Below are 16,583 nucleotides of genomic sequence, written 5' to 3' on the forward strand. Positions count from 1 at the left end.
GCCTGAGGGTCCTGCTCCTCACCTGAGCGGCGGAAGCCCCCACCTCCCAGCCAGGACATGGTCACCAGTCACACACGCGCTGTGCTGACCCCCGATGAACAGAGGACCCTGAGGGCCATCAGCCCTCCCGCGAACCGGCACACCCCTGGCTCACGACCCACGCTCTGCACTGAGCCGACTAGCCCTCAGCGACACTGTACAGAAACCCAAAGTCCGCGTCCTCACCTGACTCCAAAGGAAGCCCAGACCTAGAGCACTGCCCACCCTTTTGTAAGACGGGGACAAGAGCAAGCTGAATATGACAGCAGGCACTCTCTTTTAGCACGCAACTACAAGTTCAGTGGCTCACATGAAGCACTGTGCACGCATGCAGAATGCATGTAACTGCGTATCTGTAGCGCTGCATACGTGCGCAGCATGTAAGCACTGAGCACAGACTCACAGCTCTGGCTCCAGCCACCGGAAGGCCTACAAACGACGACAGCACATATATTCTGGTTTCTAAATCTCTCTCCCCACTAAAAGACACAGGGCTCCTTGCATAAATGTAAACTTCAGGTCTGGGGCAAGGAAAGCTCGAGAGACAATGGAACATCCCCTGTGCCACAAAGGTAGAGAGAACCCAAAACGGAAGGAGACAAAGCAAAGGGGACACAGAAGCCAGCTTTAAGGGACCTCCAAGGCCACACGGGACAATCTGCACACCGAAAAGAATAATGATGGCAAATGATAAAACACCGAACAAAAAGCAAACCCATGAGTCTGTAGTAATGTTAGAAAGGGACAGAGGGACGTGCTTCTATAACGGATGTTATGTCAGTGAGACTGACAGAAACAGGAAGACACCCTCTACTGACCACCAAGGTCACCCCCGACCCAGCTAGGACCGTCAGTGGCGTCTGAATCCCCACACAGGCGTCTCAGAGAACACACGAGGCCCACAGAACGAGGTGTCTGACAGCCTGCTGACTACAAGGTCCCTGTCAGTGGAGAGACTGGCGGACACTGGCTTCCCCTCTCAGCCTGAGGTGCCTGCTGGTCACCTGACTTCTGCCAGGTCTGAATGAAGCGCTGGCCTTCATTTTAATCATTCTAACTCTGCTAAAGCCTCTGAAGTACGGTAACCCGGAACTTGAATTCCTTGTTCTATTTTACTAAAAGGCTCAAGAGGAGCCTCTACTCTGCATGCAAGTTCCCCAGAGGCTCACCCTCCCACACGCAGCACTAACCTGTGTTACTCGCATTTTTAGCAGCTTCCAAGGAATCTGAAGGAACCCCATCTGAAAAACTAAGATCACAGATTTAAAAGTATTAGTCTCCACAAAGTTTCAAGACAGACAACATGGGCCATTTTTCTTATCTGACAAGAGCCGTCAGCTGGAGCACCAAATGACACTTGGTCCCAGCTCACCAACCAAAATGTACACTCCCACAAGCAGAGTCCGCGCTGCCTTACCTGTTATCTGCCATCTGAATGTCTTTATCTCCTACAAATTAAAAAAGAATGAACATTACTAAATATTCACAAACAAAAACATTTCAAATGCGTTCTTCTAACGCTGATTTTCTGAGATGAGGACGAGGACCTCCTAAGGAGGGGCAGGAGGGAATGCTCTGGGGCGCTGGGAACGTTCCAGACCTTGAATGGCGTACTGGTTACCTGCATACATACACTTGTCAGACTCATCAAATTACACAAACTATGTGCATTTCAGTGCAAGCACATTTCGCTCATAAAACAGTTCTCTTGTTGGCACTAAAATGACCAGATTTCGGAATGATGACAATTAAACAATTTTAACTTGTGTTTATAGCAAGTTTTAGAAACAGGAACACTTATTTATGGTTAGGCTAATTATTTAAGAGCAATTCAAAACATTTACTGGTGTTCATATTGTTTTTAAAACTGTAACTCACATGATGAGTTTAAATTTTGTTTATTCCGTATGGCCTTTTTTTTTTTCTGGCAAGGCACTCGGATGGTCCTTTAATACTCAGAACCATTCTGTAAAACAGGTTATTACCGCTATAGGAATAAAAAGGCTGAGGAACTTCCTCAGAGTCACAAAACGGAAGCATCTGGGACTGAACCGACGGCCCCTACGCTGAAGATGAAGTGCTTGTGTGAAAACACCACGTAATACACTCAGCACGGCCCTACTCTTACAAGAGACATGAAAAAAAGACCACCTCCAGATCAGGGGACTCTCTACCCATAAAAGGCAGGTCCTAAGACACTCACTCCTTAGAGACCTTCATATTAACCCTATCCAAACGCACAGGTAAAAAGAGTCAGGCTTGGTGATCAACCTTTCTCAGTCCTACGTTTAGCGACCCCCCCACCCACCCCAGGGCTCCGAGGGGCATTTTCAGGCTGACAACTGGTGGATGTCTCCTTCCTGGGCATCTGAACAAAGCAGAAACCCCTTAATCAGTGCCCTAGGGTCAAAGAGAACAATAACCCTTCCTAGTTCGGAAAAATAGCTCCAACTGGAATTTATGAGCTACAACTAATTTAGCTCATAACTAATTTAACTAACAAGACATGCTAACTATTGTTTCAAAATAAAATAAATAAAACATGTTAACTATTGGTAGTTCAGGTGGTAAAGAATCTGCCTGCAACTCAGGAGACCTGGGTTCAATCCCTGGGTTGGGAATATCACCTGGAAAAAGAAATGGCAACCCACTCCAGTACTCTTGCCTGGAAAGTCCTAGGGACACATGAGCCTGGTGGGCCCACGGGGTCGCAAGAGTCAGACACGACTGAGCAACTACACTGCTACCAGCTATTCTAAGAATTGAAAACAGCACATACGTGTTACATTATCATTTTCAAAAAGCTGAATGACTTAAGCAAATGAAAACCAGCAGCGGAAAAACACTCTCCAAGGGTCCCCATCACCTCCTGCTGAGTCCACAGTCACCCACACAGAAACCCGAATCCCCGTGCTCCCCAGCTGAGCTCCCCTGCAGTCGGCCGCATGCATACAACTGCACCCGGGCTATCCCCAGGTTTCTGTTCTGCCGTTTCACACACTATAAACGCAGAACACGAGACAGGCAGGCCTTTAAAACGACATCTGATGCCAACATGTTAAAGGCTAACGCACTTAGCTTTTACCAGTTGTTAAATACCAAAGCCTTTTCCCCCAGGATGTGCCTCTGGGAGTGTCTACGTGAAGACATCTCAGCTCCCCCATCCCAGGTTACTCCTCACACAGCGACAGATTGTGACTGCAGGATTCCTGGGCCAAAGACTAGGAAAGGATTCTGGAGCCTACTGCCAAGGTGGTTAATCACTGAAACCAACGATCACTCGGCTTCGTACGTAAACCCCACACCGCCTGATAAATACACACACCAACACCTGTGCAGACCACACGCTGCACCTGCTCCCTGCTGCAGCAGCCTCACTGCCGGCTTAACAGCCACGGCCCCACTTTCACCACCCCATCACGCCACACCCCTGATGCCAACCCCTTCGTGCTGGCGAGGGATGTGCGTAAGGCGCCTCCCCACACGGACTCTAGTAAGGAGGCGCACCTGGGGCACAGAGGAGGGCGCTGAGGAAGGGAAAGGTGAGGTGCCTGGCCCGAGGTCACATGGCTAGCATGGTGTGTTTCTGTCAATCTAGAAGTGTTAGGGGAAGCATACTGATTTAAACTGCCCACCTGGCCAGCACCATAGTAACCATTTGCGTGAGTTGTTTTACAACAAGAGGTCCTGCTAAGGAACATGGAACTAATAAGCCATCACCAACCGAAAGAATTCGCGAAAGGTCAAAAGGAGACACATGTCCGACCACCTCCCAGAATCCTTCTCTCTGACATCCATCTTGGCTGAACAAGGCGTGCACCACCAGGAAGGACTGAGTCAGAATGATTGGCTAAGGACAACCTGGACACTAATCCGGACTCTTCTTCACTGAGACTGACATCCTGACCACTCGGGGCACTCAGGGGCCAGCTTGCCTGCCGATGGACCAGGCCCAGGGGCCACGACTGGGACCCTTTTGTCCCTGGTCTCCTCCTGACGCGGACAACTGGCCAGAGTGCCCGAACTGGGTAAGGAACAAGAGACTTTACTGACCTCTCTCCCCTTCCCTCTCTCTTTCCTCTCCTTAACCCTTCCTATCCTTTCCTGTTTTTCTAGTCCCCGGTCCTGGAAGCAGGAATCTGGTTAGAGGGCCTCAGCCTGAGCTGAGGATTAGAGACTCATCACCTCTTCTTGGCAGAGAACTCGAATTCTGGTTCTGGTCTGGTCTGATTTCTGGTAGGGCTGAGTTCCAGTCCTCCCTTCTCTGGAGGCCCAGGGAAAAGTCCCATAAGGCCTGGGCATCTGCAGGGGGCAGGAGACGTCTGTAAGGCCACCCCTTTGGCCCCCCTCTCCCGCCTCCTCCCCCTTTTTCTTTCAACCTGGCTTCCTTTCCTCCCTTAAAGTCTTTGAAGACCTGAGATATTTTCCTTTACTCTGTTAGTACTTGGATCTGCAGTTCCGTGTCTCTATAGACCAAGGGAAAATGGGGAAAAGCCTTTAAAATTTTTATTTATTTCAACTTTTTTAATAAACTAGTAAATTTTATATTGTAATACCTAATTCATGACTAAACTTAGAAAATGAACCTAGATCTTGTGTCTGTCTAAATTATGCCTTGGTATGTATTTGTCTCCGGATAATATTTTTGAGGTTAATTTGTAAATGAGCTCTATTTAATTGGCTTAAAGAAAAGTAAGTGCTTACAAATCAAATAACTCTAAATTAAACAATAAATTCTAGGTTCATGTGAACTGGGAAGTATTCACTATTAAAAACCTAATATTAATGTTTGTTTGTTGACCTATCTAATATAAACATGTCTTAGAGTAATTAACATTAAGTAAAATATTTTCATTGTACCTAAGTTTAATATAAGTTAAATATTACCATATCTATTACAAGTTTATTAATAAGGAAATTACCTCGAGTGAAGAAACTTCTAAAAACCAAATGCCCCATGCTATGCAGTGTGGAGGTTTGGGGCTCAGTAGTTTTGAAAGACAACTTCTGCTAGGCTGTCTACATGGGTCTGTTGATACTGGAACGCTCTGACACAAGCATTAAAAGTTAAAGCTGTGAATCAGAAGATTTCTAATTACCTTTCCAAGTTCAGCTACTCCGCCCCACAGGTACAAGCCCTCGGTAGACCCCATCCTCTTTGTCATCCCATCTCATCCTCTGTCGCCCCCTTCTCCTCTTGCCTTCCATCTTTCCCAGCATCAGGGTCTTTTCCCATGAGTCAGCTCCTTGCATCAGGTGGCCAAAGGACTGGAGCTTCAGCTTCAGTCCTTCCAACGAATATTCAGGGTTGATTTCCTTTAGGATTAGCTGGTTGGATCTGCTTGCTGTCCAAGGGACTCTCAAGTCTTCTCCAGCACCACAGTTCAAAAGCATCAATTCTTTGGCGCTCAGCCTTCTTTATGGTCCAACTCTCACATCCATACATGACTGCAGACATGCATGAATACAGACCTTTGTCAGCGAAGTGATCTCTGCTTTTTAATACACTGTCTAGCTTTGTCACAGCTACTCTTCTACGGGGCAAGCGTCTTTTACTTTTGTGGCTGCATCACTGTCCGCATTAATTTTGGAGCTCAAGAAAATGAAATCTGACGCATCTGTCTGCCATCAAGTGCTGGGACTGCGTGCCACGATCTTAGGTTTTTGAATGTTGAGTTTTAAGCCAGCCTTTTCACACTCCCCTGTCACCTTCATCAAGAGGCTCTTTAGTTCCTCTTCAATTTCTGCCGTAAGAGCTGCGTCATCTGCATATATAAGGTTGTTGATATTTCTCCTGGCAGTCGACTCCAGCTTGTGCTTCATCCAGCCTGGCATTTCGCATGGTGTACTCTGCACCTAAGTTAAACAAGCAAGGTGGCAGGATACAGCCTTGACACACTCCTTACCCAGTCTGCGGTTCTGTGTCTGGTTCCAACCGCTGCTTCTTGACCTGCACACAGATTTCTCAGGAGGCAGGTAAGAAGTCTGGTATTCCCATCTCATTAAGAACATCCCACAGTTTGCTGTGATCCACACAACGGCTTCAGCATAGCCAACGAAGCAGAGGCAGATTCTTTTGGAACCCCCTTGCTTTTTCTATGATCCAGCATATGCTGGCAACTTGATCTCGGGTTCCTCTGCCTTTCCAGCTTGTGCACCTGAAGTTCTCAGTTATGTACTGCTGAAGCCTAGCTAGAAGGATTCTGAGCATAATCTTGCTGGCACGTGAAACGAGTGCAAGTGAACAGTAATTTGAACATGCTTTTCTTTTTAATTTATGTATTTTTATTGGAGGCTAATTACAATATTGTAGTGGTCTTTGCCAATTTTGAACATTCTTTGGCATAACACATACCTTAATTTAAAAATACTTAATTGCTAAAAATACGGTAAGCATCACCTGAGTCTTCAGCAAGTTGTAACATCAAAGGTCTCTGATCACAGATCACCGTAAGAGAATTACAAAATGTCACAGACACATAAGTGAGCAAATGCTGTTAGGAAAATGGCATCAGTTGTCTTGCAGACATGGGGTTGTCACAAATCTTCAACTGAACGACACAGTACCTGAGAAGCACAACCCAACGGGCACACCGGTGTGACTCAGCTGGTTGGGCGGAAGCAGCCGAAGGGAAGGCTGCAGTCTCACCACCTCACACCCAGCAGGGGATGTGCCCCCTGCATGCTTCAGTTAAGAACCACTAGTTAGCTAGCGAACTACGCAAGATCAAGACTCACTTAGGCGATTTCCTGTAAGTAGTTATGAGGTGTCACTATGACACCGCCCAAGTCAAGTCACAGGAACTTCACCAGAGGAGGAGGGAAGATGGGGAGCAGGCTGGGACCGTCACAGTGAGCGAGAGTGATGTACACAGAAGCTGAGAAGACTCCGGCGGGTGCCATGGCCTGCTGAAAGGTGTGGCACGGAGGGCAGCTCCACACAGCCTCAGCAGTGTCGGGTGCAGAGATGGCAGCCTCTGCTAAGAGGGCAGCAACAGGCACCGCTCTGAGACACGCGCTATCCTCAGGCCAGGGATCTAACTGTGGGAGGCAGTAACCCAGGAGTCAGTTTTGGATAAATATCCCGAGGGCATTCCCTTCCTTCTCACCCACAATAAGGAAAAGGGGTAGCTGATAATCTGAGTATCAAGGGTCAGTGGATTTATTAAACTTTTCTTCAAAGGCTAACTGTGGTGTTGGAGAAGACTCGAGATTCCCTTGAACTGCAAGGAGATCCAACCAGCTAATCCTAAAGGACATCAACCCGGAATATTCATTGGAAGCTCTGATGCTGAAGCTCCAATACTTAGGCCACCTGATGCAAAGAGCCAACAGAAAAGACCCTGATGCTGCGAAAGAGTGAAGGCAGGAGAAGGGGAGGACAGAGGATGAGATGGCTGGATGGCATCACCGACTCGATGGACACGAGTTTGAGCAAGCTCCGGGAGATGATGAAGGACAGAAGTGTGGAGCGCTGCAGCCCATGGGGTCGCAGAGAGTCAGACGTGAGCAACTGAACAACGACAGCACAACTATCCAGGTCGTCCCAGAGAAGGCCAGGTCTGCTGCTCTCCAGAAAGGCACACAGGCCTACCCTGGCGGTCCAGCAGGCGAGACCCCGCACTTCCACTGCAGGGGGTGTAGGTTTGACCCCTGGTCAGAGGACTAAGATCCTGCAAATTGCATGGCGAAGCCCCCTTGCCGCCCCCCGCCCAAAAAGGCATACAGGGGCACAGTCATTAAAGAGAAGTTTGGAATCCAACAGCAACAATAACCCGCCAGCCAAAGGAAACCCTGTAACTGACAATGCCTTTTTGTGGAACTTTTGGGGAGGTGAGCGAAGAAGCAAACCATCTATACACTGCAGTAAGGCGGCGCCTCCAGAGCGCTCTACGTCATTTAAGCGGCCTTCAGCCTGTGAGAACGGCAGCCCTGGTGGTCCCGAGGCTAAGGATCTGCCCGCCAACGCAGGAGACACGAGTTCCAGCCTTGGACTGGGAAGACGCCACAGGGCAGCTAAGCCTGTGCGCCACGGCTACTGAGCCCACACTCCGGTGCCCTCGAGCTGCAACCACTGAGCGTGCACCCCTCGAGTCCCTGAGCCTGGAGCCCGAGCTCCACAAGAGACGCTGCCGTTAACGAGGCCCACGCACCACCACGAGAGGGGAGCCCCCAGCCACTGGCACCAGAGGAAGCCTCTGAGCAGCAATGAAGACCCAGCACCGCCAAAAACCAATTTTTAAAAAACACCTTAAAAAAAATCTGTGAAAAAGGGAACCTCAGTAAAGCCCCCAATGCACGACTGTCCAGGTATACTGTCCTTCCCAAGTAAAGGCAGGAAGTTAGATTGATCAACAGGAATAAAAATAAAAGCTACATAAGTCACCCACAGTGAAAAAGTTGCTTCCAGTAGAGATGAACACCAATAGCACGTGGGGGTTAGGGGCGGCGGGGCAGCAAGGAGTCACAATGCTGCTCGCTGCCCAAGGCTCTGGACACATCCCCGCCTGGGCCGTCGGCTTGCTGGCAGTTCAATGGGCATGACAAGACGAGTGCGCGGCCCAGTCTGGGACAGAAGCGGGTCTTGCTGAAACACTCACACCTCTGCGAGCAGGAGCTGCTGAGCCCTGACAGAGCTGCCCTGGGCCCACCAACACGGGAAGGCCCTGTCTCCCCCACCTCCTCACCGGCAGGATGGAGCAGCCCAGGTGTCCTCAGAGGCGCTGCACAGGCAGGTTTGGCTGTGGGCTCTCTGAGGCCAGACCCACCCTGGGTCTCCACCTGCTGGAGCTGCCCTTCTCTCAGGGTCATCTTCAGGGATCCAGGCCAACTGACTGGCCAGACTGACAAGACCAAGGCAGACACTGTCTCCAACTCCATACAGGTTGTTCCAACAGGGTGAGGCTCTGGTTAGGTCACTTACAAACATGAATTAGAAGCCACCTCTGTGGGCTCAGCATCGGTACAGAGAAGCCTGACTTGCCCCCAGGAACAATCTGGAGCCTGCTGTAATAGCTACAGACGGACACGGCAGGCCTCTGGGTCCACGCCTGCCTTGCACTCCAGCCCAGGGACAGGGGGCCGGCTCCAGGCTCCGTGCACATTTTCGGCCGTTACCTCAGCTTGGTCACATCAAAGGCCCGGTAGCTGGTTTCATTTAAGCTTCAGGGATCGTTCAGGGTTTTCTCAGCTGGTTGCCTTAGTCCAGCGTTAGGCCTGACTTATCTGAGACAAGCACATGGACTGACTGACAGGCCGGAAGGGCCAAGCTGGCAAATTGGGGATACAGTACTGAACTCCTCCCCAGGTCTATGAGAATGCTGTTACCTTGGGAAAGCCCATGCAGCCCTAAGCTTGACATTTGCCCATGGGGTATAGGTAACTTGCTATGATTTAGTAGGATCCTCAGGTCTAATTTTGAAAGGGAAGTTTTAATGGGTTTGTCTGGTGAGGTTTCAGTGACAGGAAAGAAAGGAAGTTCGGGTAAGCGGGGTGGGGGGATAAGGAGGCAGCAAAGAGAGATCCTGGAGAAGGAAATGGCAACCCGCTCCAGTATTCTTGTGTGGAAAATCCCAGAGAGGAGCCTGGAGGGCTACAGTCCATGGGGTCGCAGGGCCAGGAGCGACTGAGCAGAGAGATACAGAGGAGATGAAGCAGCAAGGGTAGGAAGGGCCTCAGCTCACGCCGAGGAAGAGGCCTCCGACGTTTTACAGCCCCCCCTCTTGTTGTTTACTAGGTTCCATTTGGAAACAGCATCTGCTAAGGAGGCAACTTTACGAGCCTGAACACATTTAGAAGGCTCCAGAGAACAATCACAGTAACTGCTCCACGTGGCCGGCTTCATCTGGTAGCTGCGGTTTTCTAACTTGGTTTGGAGAAAAACAAGTCTGGGGAGATCAAAGGTTCCTTGGAATGCAGTTATCCTTAGTAAGACTGATCCATTTAGTTAAAAATCTGCACATTTGTAAGTGAAAAGACCCTTAAACACATCAGAGTTCCTGAAGGGGCCACCTTTAGAACCTTCAGATGACTGGGATCCCACTGCTGGATTCAGAATGAAACAGCGCTCACCAGAAAACCTGTCCCTACCCAGACCCCAAATACAGTCAGAGAGCTCATCCAAAAGGAGGGGCTTGGGATCCGAGAGGAGACTTCCCAGACGAAGTCACGGCGGCCTGCGGAAGGGCGGGCACCAAGGGCTCGCTGGGGTCGCCTGCTCACTGGAAGGGGTCGTCCCTTGGTGGGTGTCTCCTCTGGAGCCCACACCAAGTAATGACAACCTACAAGACATGAGGCAGATGGAGGCCAGCTCAGGTTACCAGAAGTTGAGTTTATTTGGGCGAGCAGAGGAGCTGCACGTGGAACACGCAAGCGGAAGTGACAGCGAATCCGAAGGCCGAGGGCAGGCCGCTTCTGTGGGCACAGGGTGCAAAAGGGAAAATCCAGTGAGGAGCCGTGCAGCCAGTTCACTGACTTGAAGATGGACAGAGAGTGGTGGCAGACGCCAGCTGGTTAGAGCATAATGCTCAATCTTCTGTGAATCCGGCAATTTCGGAAAATCAGCCTCACAGTCTTTAACGTTCACCTTCCTGAGCGCGCAGGCGTGAGTTTCCCATTCGTATCCTTTGATTCCATTTTAGATGAAAATCCTTGCAGATTCCAAATTCAGACCGTGGTGACCTTTCCCTACCACCCCACCGCCGACTTCACTTCCTGCTGCCACTACCACTGCTCAATTCAACATGGCTGCTGCTACTGTTGGAACAGGTGACAACCCACCACTCAGTCACGGTCGGGGCCAGCAGTGCAGCCGCAACCCAAGACACCTCCCCCAACAAACGGAGTGTGAAACACTCCCCGTGTCCTGCAGGCCACGCCCCCTCCTGCTGGCCAGGCAGTAGTCTCAAGGCCACCACTCCAACGCGACACCACACTGATACAGAGACCCTATTCTGGGTGACGTGACGGCCAAGCAGTTAGAATTACACACAACAGAACATTCCCCATGCCTCCAGAAGGCGCTGGATCAAGGGAAGAAGAACAAACAAGATAATGAGTTAAAAAAATGGAAAATACTTCGAGGTCAAAACACCACAAACCCAGAACTCAACAGTGAACACAAAGCACACAGACAGTAATCTGGTTTTGATCTGGGTTTGAAGCCCGTTCCTATCATTTCCTACTGTGTAAAGCTCAACAGTCAGAAAATGAAGATCATGGCAGCTGGTCCCATCACTTCATGGGGAATAGATGGGGAAACAGTGGAAAGAGTGTCAGACTTTATTTTGTTGGGCTCCAAAATCACTGCAGATGGTGACTGCAGCCATGAAATTAAAAGATGCTTACTCCTTGGAAGAAAAGTTATGACCAACCTAGACAGCATATTCAAAAACAGAGACATTACTTTGCCAAAAGGGTCCGTCTAGTCAAGGCTATGGTTTTTCCCGTGGTCATGTATGGATGTGAGAGTTGGACTGTGAAGAAGGCTGAGTGCCGAAGAATTGATGCTTTTGAACTGTGGTGTTGGAGAAGACTCTTGAGAGTCCCTTGGACTGCGAGGAGATCCAACTAGTCCATTCTGGAAGAGATCACTGGGATTTCTTTGGAAGGAATGATGCTAAAGCTGAAGCTCCAGTACTTCGGACACCTCATGTGAAGAGTTGACTCATTGGAAAAGACTTTGATGCTGGGAGGGATTGGGGGCAGGAGGAGAAGGGGACGACCGAGGATGAGACGGCTGGATGGCATCACTGACTCGATGGACGTGAGTCTGAGTGAACTCCGGGAGATGGTGATGGACAGGGAGGCCTGGCGTGCTGTGATTCATGGGGTCGCAAAGAGTTGGGCACGACTGAGTGACTGAACTGAACTGAACCTCGGTTTCAACATCCACAATCAGGGCCTACCTGAGAGGCGGCCTTGAGGATGGGATGAAACGCAGACGGGCCGGGACCTGACCTACTCCAGGCCTCCCTCTACTGCTAAAATATGCTGTCAGACCCTATTGAGCGCTTTGCCAGGAAACCTACAAACCGGGTCACTGTGAACATGACTACCCTTATCTAGGACACACTCACCTAGCGTGGTGACATGTTACAGACAAGCGGGAGTTCAGTCAGTCAAGCTTCATCACCACTATTTTAACAAAACTTTCTTAAAATAGAAAGTTTTAAGGAATTATCAAATTTGCAGATTTAAGAAATATAACCATCCATTTGTTTTAAATGTTAGCATACTGAGTTTAATATTAATTTTATGAAAACACAGCTCCAAACCTCATCAAAAGGATCTCTTACTTTTAAAAGGCAATTAAGTTGAAAGATGAAAGGAATACCAGGCAATAGCATATTCTAAAATTTCAAAAGAACACAGCAGTTCAGTTTCCCTTCCAGGGTCAAACGAAAACCCTGAGCCTCTAACTCTAAATCTGGACTGGCATGCAAATTTCCATGATTACACAAATGAATGTTTTGCTATTTATATAAGACACCTCACAATTCTATTTATGGATTTAACTTATTTTTTTACCCCAAACTTTTCATAGGGGGAAATATTTTGGTTGTAAATTATCCAATATAACTTTATATCCTTAGTTTTTAACTGAAAACATTTAGCCCGTAGTTAGAGAGTAATTCCGTTATTTCAAACTGGGCCACCCTCAAGAGGCAAGGTGTGAACCGGGGAATGTGGTCGGCCGTCATATAACCAAACCCGTTTATACATGTATTACCTCTCTTAACTCAAAGGTCCTCAATATCTTCCCATAACTGAATGATTAAAATGAACTTAAATGTAATCAATATACTTCTGTAAGACTTTAGAATTTCAACAGAGTCTATAATTCTTATTAAACTAGGGTGGCCATCAAATGAACCCCACAGCACAAGCACTTGGTTCCCATAAAAGTCTGAGGGCTGGTGACCCCGCTCTACCCCCCTGAGGTGGAGCCCGATCAGTCCTCCAGGCTTACCAGGCCACATTCTGGCCTGGGGCAGAGAAGCCACTCTATTCCCAGAAGGCATCAGGATGCTGCCCCCAGACATCCCACGCCTCCACCCGCACACCCTGGCCCCTGCACGGAGCCTGATCAGGAGTCTCCGTCGGTGCCCTCCTTAGTGCAGGGAGGTAACTGTGCTGGATTCACTATGCCAAGTGAAAACACATCTAGAGTCGAGTCAGATCACTAATGTAAATAGGTGAATAATAGTGTAAATGAGACAATAGAAAATGTCTTTGTAAATCAACATACTCTTCAATATACTTGTAATCTCTTAGCAGTTAAAAAAACAAGTTGTCCATGTCCGAAACTCATAGAAGCAGCCTTAAAATTATGTTCAAACTGATTTCAAACATGTGTAATGACTGACAATCTTACATGCACTTTTTCTTTTGTCATGATCAAAAAATTATTTAAAAAATCATATGTATTACATGTTTACAGATGAACTAAAACTGGCAAGTAGTTAATTTATGTCTAATTTATGTCACCAAGTGTTAGTTATGTATGTGGGAACCACAACTTCTGTATATGTTTGAAGCTTTTTATTTGCATGTTTTAGAAAAAGAACGGATAGGTGATTCAGTGTAGCTGAAGCTCCAGTACTCTGGTCACCCGATGCAAAGAGCCAACTCACTGGAAAAGACCCTGATGCTGGGAAAGACTGAGGGCAGGAGAAGAGGGTGTCAGAGGATGAGACGGCTGGATGGCATCGCCGACTCAAAGAACATGAACTTGAGCAAGCTCCAGGAGACAGTGAAGGACAGGGTGGCCTGGCGAGCTGCAGTCTATGGGGTTGCAAAGAGCCGGACATGACTCAGCGACTGACAGATGACCCATGTCTGCCTTCCCACTGAAGCCTAAGTTCCACGAAGGCTGAGGTCTATCTACCTGCTCAATGCAGCCATCCCTGGGTCCAGCACAGAACTAGGCAGAAGCCAAGGACCAGGCAACCCACTGCACTCAACCACTCCCCGCTGCCAAGGGACAGTCTACCATGAGCTGCCTGCGCACAGCACGACAGCAGCAACCCTTCACACTCGAAGCCTCTCCTAGGCAGGTTCTGAAGACACACAGGAAGTTAGCTCTGTACACGAGACAAGGGCAGACTGTCTCTTCAGAAGCTTGCTCCAGACCAAGCCCTCAGTTTTCACAAAGAAAGTAAAAAAGTTTCCTTTCCTTAACCAAAACAGTCTATTTTTACTGGAGGCACAGCGGTTCTTCATTGCTGTAGCTCCAATTTCCTCCTCCACTCTCTCCTCTCTGCAATTCTTTGTGTATGACTGAATGAGTCAAACTCTTCAAAGTTCTCTTAATCCAAGGTCTTGTCAGCTTGTCAGTATCACTGTCTCCTCTATTTCAAACTGCAAACACCCAAGTCCCTATTTCTCTTCTACTCCTGTTTTCAAACGCACCGACCCCTACCTAACTGTCTCCCACTGTGGAAATACATGAGGGCAAGGTCTTTCATCTGTTTTGTTCAGTGCAATAAAATACCCCAGGATCTAGAACCCTAAAAACACCTGGCAGAGAGATGGCGTTCATGGACGAACAGACAGATGAGAATCATGGAAAGCTACTTGGCGGTCACTGGGTGAACAGTGCTCGCTGTCGTTGCTGTTTGCTGCCTAAGTCGGGGCCCAACTCTCCTGCGACGCCATGGACTGTGGCCCGCCAGGCTCCTCTGTCCGTGAGACTTCCCAAGCAAAACACCGGAGTGGGTTGCGCTGCCATTTCCTTCCCCAGGGCATCTTCCTGACCCAGGGATCAAACCCGCATCTCTTGCATCAGCAGGCAGATTCTTTACCACGGAGCCACCTGGGAAGCTGGATAAACAAGCACTAATGTTTTAAATGAGAACACCCCCAGCTTCATTCTGAAAACTTGCGCACATATTTAGATCGTACAGTTGCCCTTTCTGCCACTCCACACAACTATTACACAGAAATCGTCTTTGCTTGTTTTTGAACAGGGTTTTGGGGATAAGAATAAAATGCAGTGTGTGCGTGTCTGTTAGTCGCTCAGTTGTGTCCAACTCTTTGTGACCCCACGGACTGTAGCCCACCAGAATTCTCTGCCCGTGCAAACAATACTGGCGTGGATTGCCATTCCGTTCTCCAGAGGAACTTCCCAATCCCGGGATCAAACCCTGGTCTCCTGCATCGCAGGCAGATTCTTTACTGTTCATTAAAAAAAAAAAAGGCCCCACAGATCCAGAATGGAAGCACCTTTCGTAACAGCTGACAAAACATATCTTTAAGAGGAAAATTAAGGCGACACAGTGAATCGCCAAGATCAGAAGGCAGAGCTCATGACGCGACCTTTCGTAGTTTTGTCCCTGTAGAGATACACTGCCTCTCCTATTACTAAATACTCATGAAGTTTAAAATTCAATGGCAAACAACGTAAAGCAGCCCTGCTTTCTCAGAAGAGGACAGGAAGAAAACCCGAGGCTGTCAAACAAAAACAAATACATGGCATCATAAAAATCCCACTAACAGTCCAACACAAAACACGTCACTGCCCGTTAGTAAGTGCAGTGCTCAAGAAAAAAAATCTCACAAGTGCAGTTTAGGAAGGCAAGTGTTCACTGAACCAGGAGACGGTGTGCAAATCAAGCAACGCTGAAGGAGAGTGATTCCCTGCAGTAACCCTGCACCAGCTGCTTTCTACTTCTGAAATCACTCCACTGGTAGAGCAGGCTAAGTAATATCAGCCTTTTGTTAGGCTGGTACAAAAGTAACTGATGTTTTGGACCCTGAGTTTTAAATCACTGCAACTCAAACACATCCTTATTAATCAAAACAGGAACTATTACAACCAACTCATTTTTGCCAACGAGAAATAAGTTGGTTTATTTCTCCAGAGTGAAAAAATCTGTGTTCAGGATCTAATCAACTCTTGGAAAGCATTTTATGCCTCCTGCTGGTTGTGGAAGCGCTTTCCCTGCGAAAGGTTGTCCAGATGTTTGAAGAAGTGGTAGTCAGCTGGTGAGAGGTCAGGTGAATCTGGCAGATGAGGGAAAACTTCATACCCAATTCCCTCAGCTTCTGAAGTGTTGGCTAACGTGAAGTCAGAAGTTATCGGGGAAAAGAACTGGGCTCATTCTGTTGACCAGTGTCGTCTGTAGGCATTGCAGTTTTTGGTGCATCTCATCAGTTTGCTGAGCCTACTTCTCAGATGTAACGGTTTCGTCGGGATTCAGAAAGCTGTCGTGGATTAGCAGGCCGCCAGTGACCATGACCTTCTTTTGGTACAAGTTTGGCTTTGGCAAGTGCTTTGGAGCTTCCTCTCGGTTCACCAACTGAGCTGGTCATCGCCAGTAGTTGTATAAAATCCACCTTTCATCTCACATCACAATCTGATCAAGAAATGTTTGTTGTTGTTACATTCTAAGAGAAGACAACACATCAAAATTGTGATTTTTCTGATTTGCAATCAGCTCATGAGGCACCCACTTAACGAGCTCTTTCACCTTTCCAGTTTGCTTCAAATGCCAAAAGACTACAGTATGCTCGACACTGGGTTCTTCAGCGACTTCCCGTGT

The 16,583-nt window shown here is 48.2% G+C and overlaps 1 protein-coding gene across 2 annotated transcripts in view; it reads right to left on the minus strand.

Moving 5' to 3' along the window:
* NAP1L4 (nucleosome assembly protein 1 like 4) overlaps positions 1–16,583 on the minus strand; it is a 50,916-nt gene that overhangs the window by 30,293 nt on the left and 4,040 nt on the right. For both annotated transcript variants that reach the window (XM_068976774.1, XM_068976775.1), the window contains exons 2-3: positions 1,457–1,487; positions 1,230–1,288 (exon numbers count right to left, since the gene is read on the minus strand). In XM_068976774.1, coding sequence (XP_068832875.1) covers positions 1,230–1,288; positions 1,457–1,470 — 73 coding nt within the window. In that variant the 5' untranslated portion in view covers positions 1,471–1,487. The remainder of the gene's footprint in view (positions 1–1,229; positions 1,289–1,456; positions 1,488–16,583) is intronic.

This window comes from Capricornis sumatraensis, chromosome 8, assembly GCF_032405125.1.
Source record: "Capricornis sumatraensis isolate serow.1 chromosome 8, serow.2, whole genome shotgun sequence".
In the NCBI taxonomy this organism is placed as follows: Eukaryota; Metazoa; Chordata; class Mammalia; order Artiodactyla; family Bovidae; genus Capricornis; species Capricornis sumatraensis.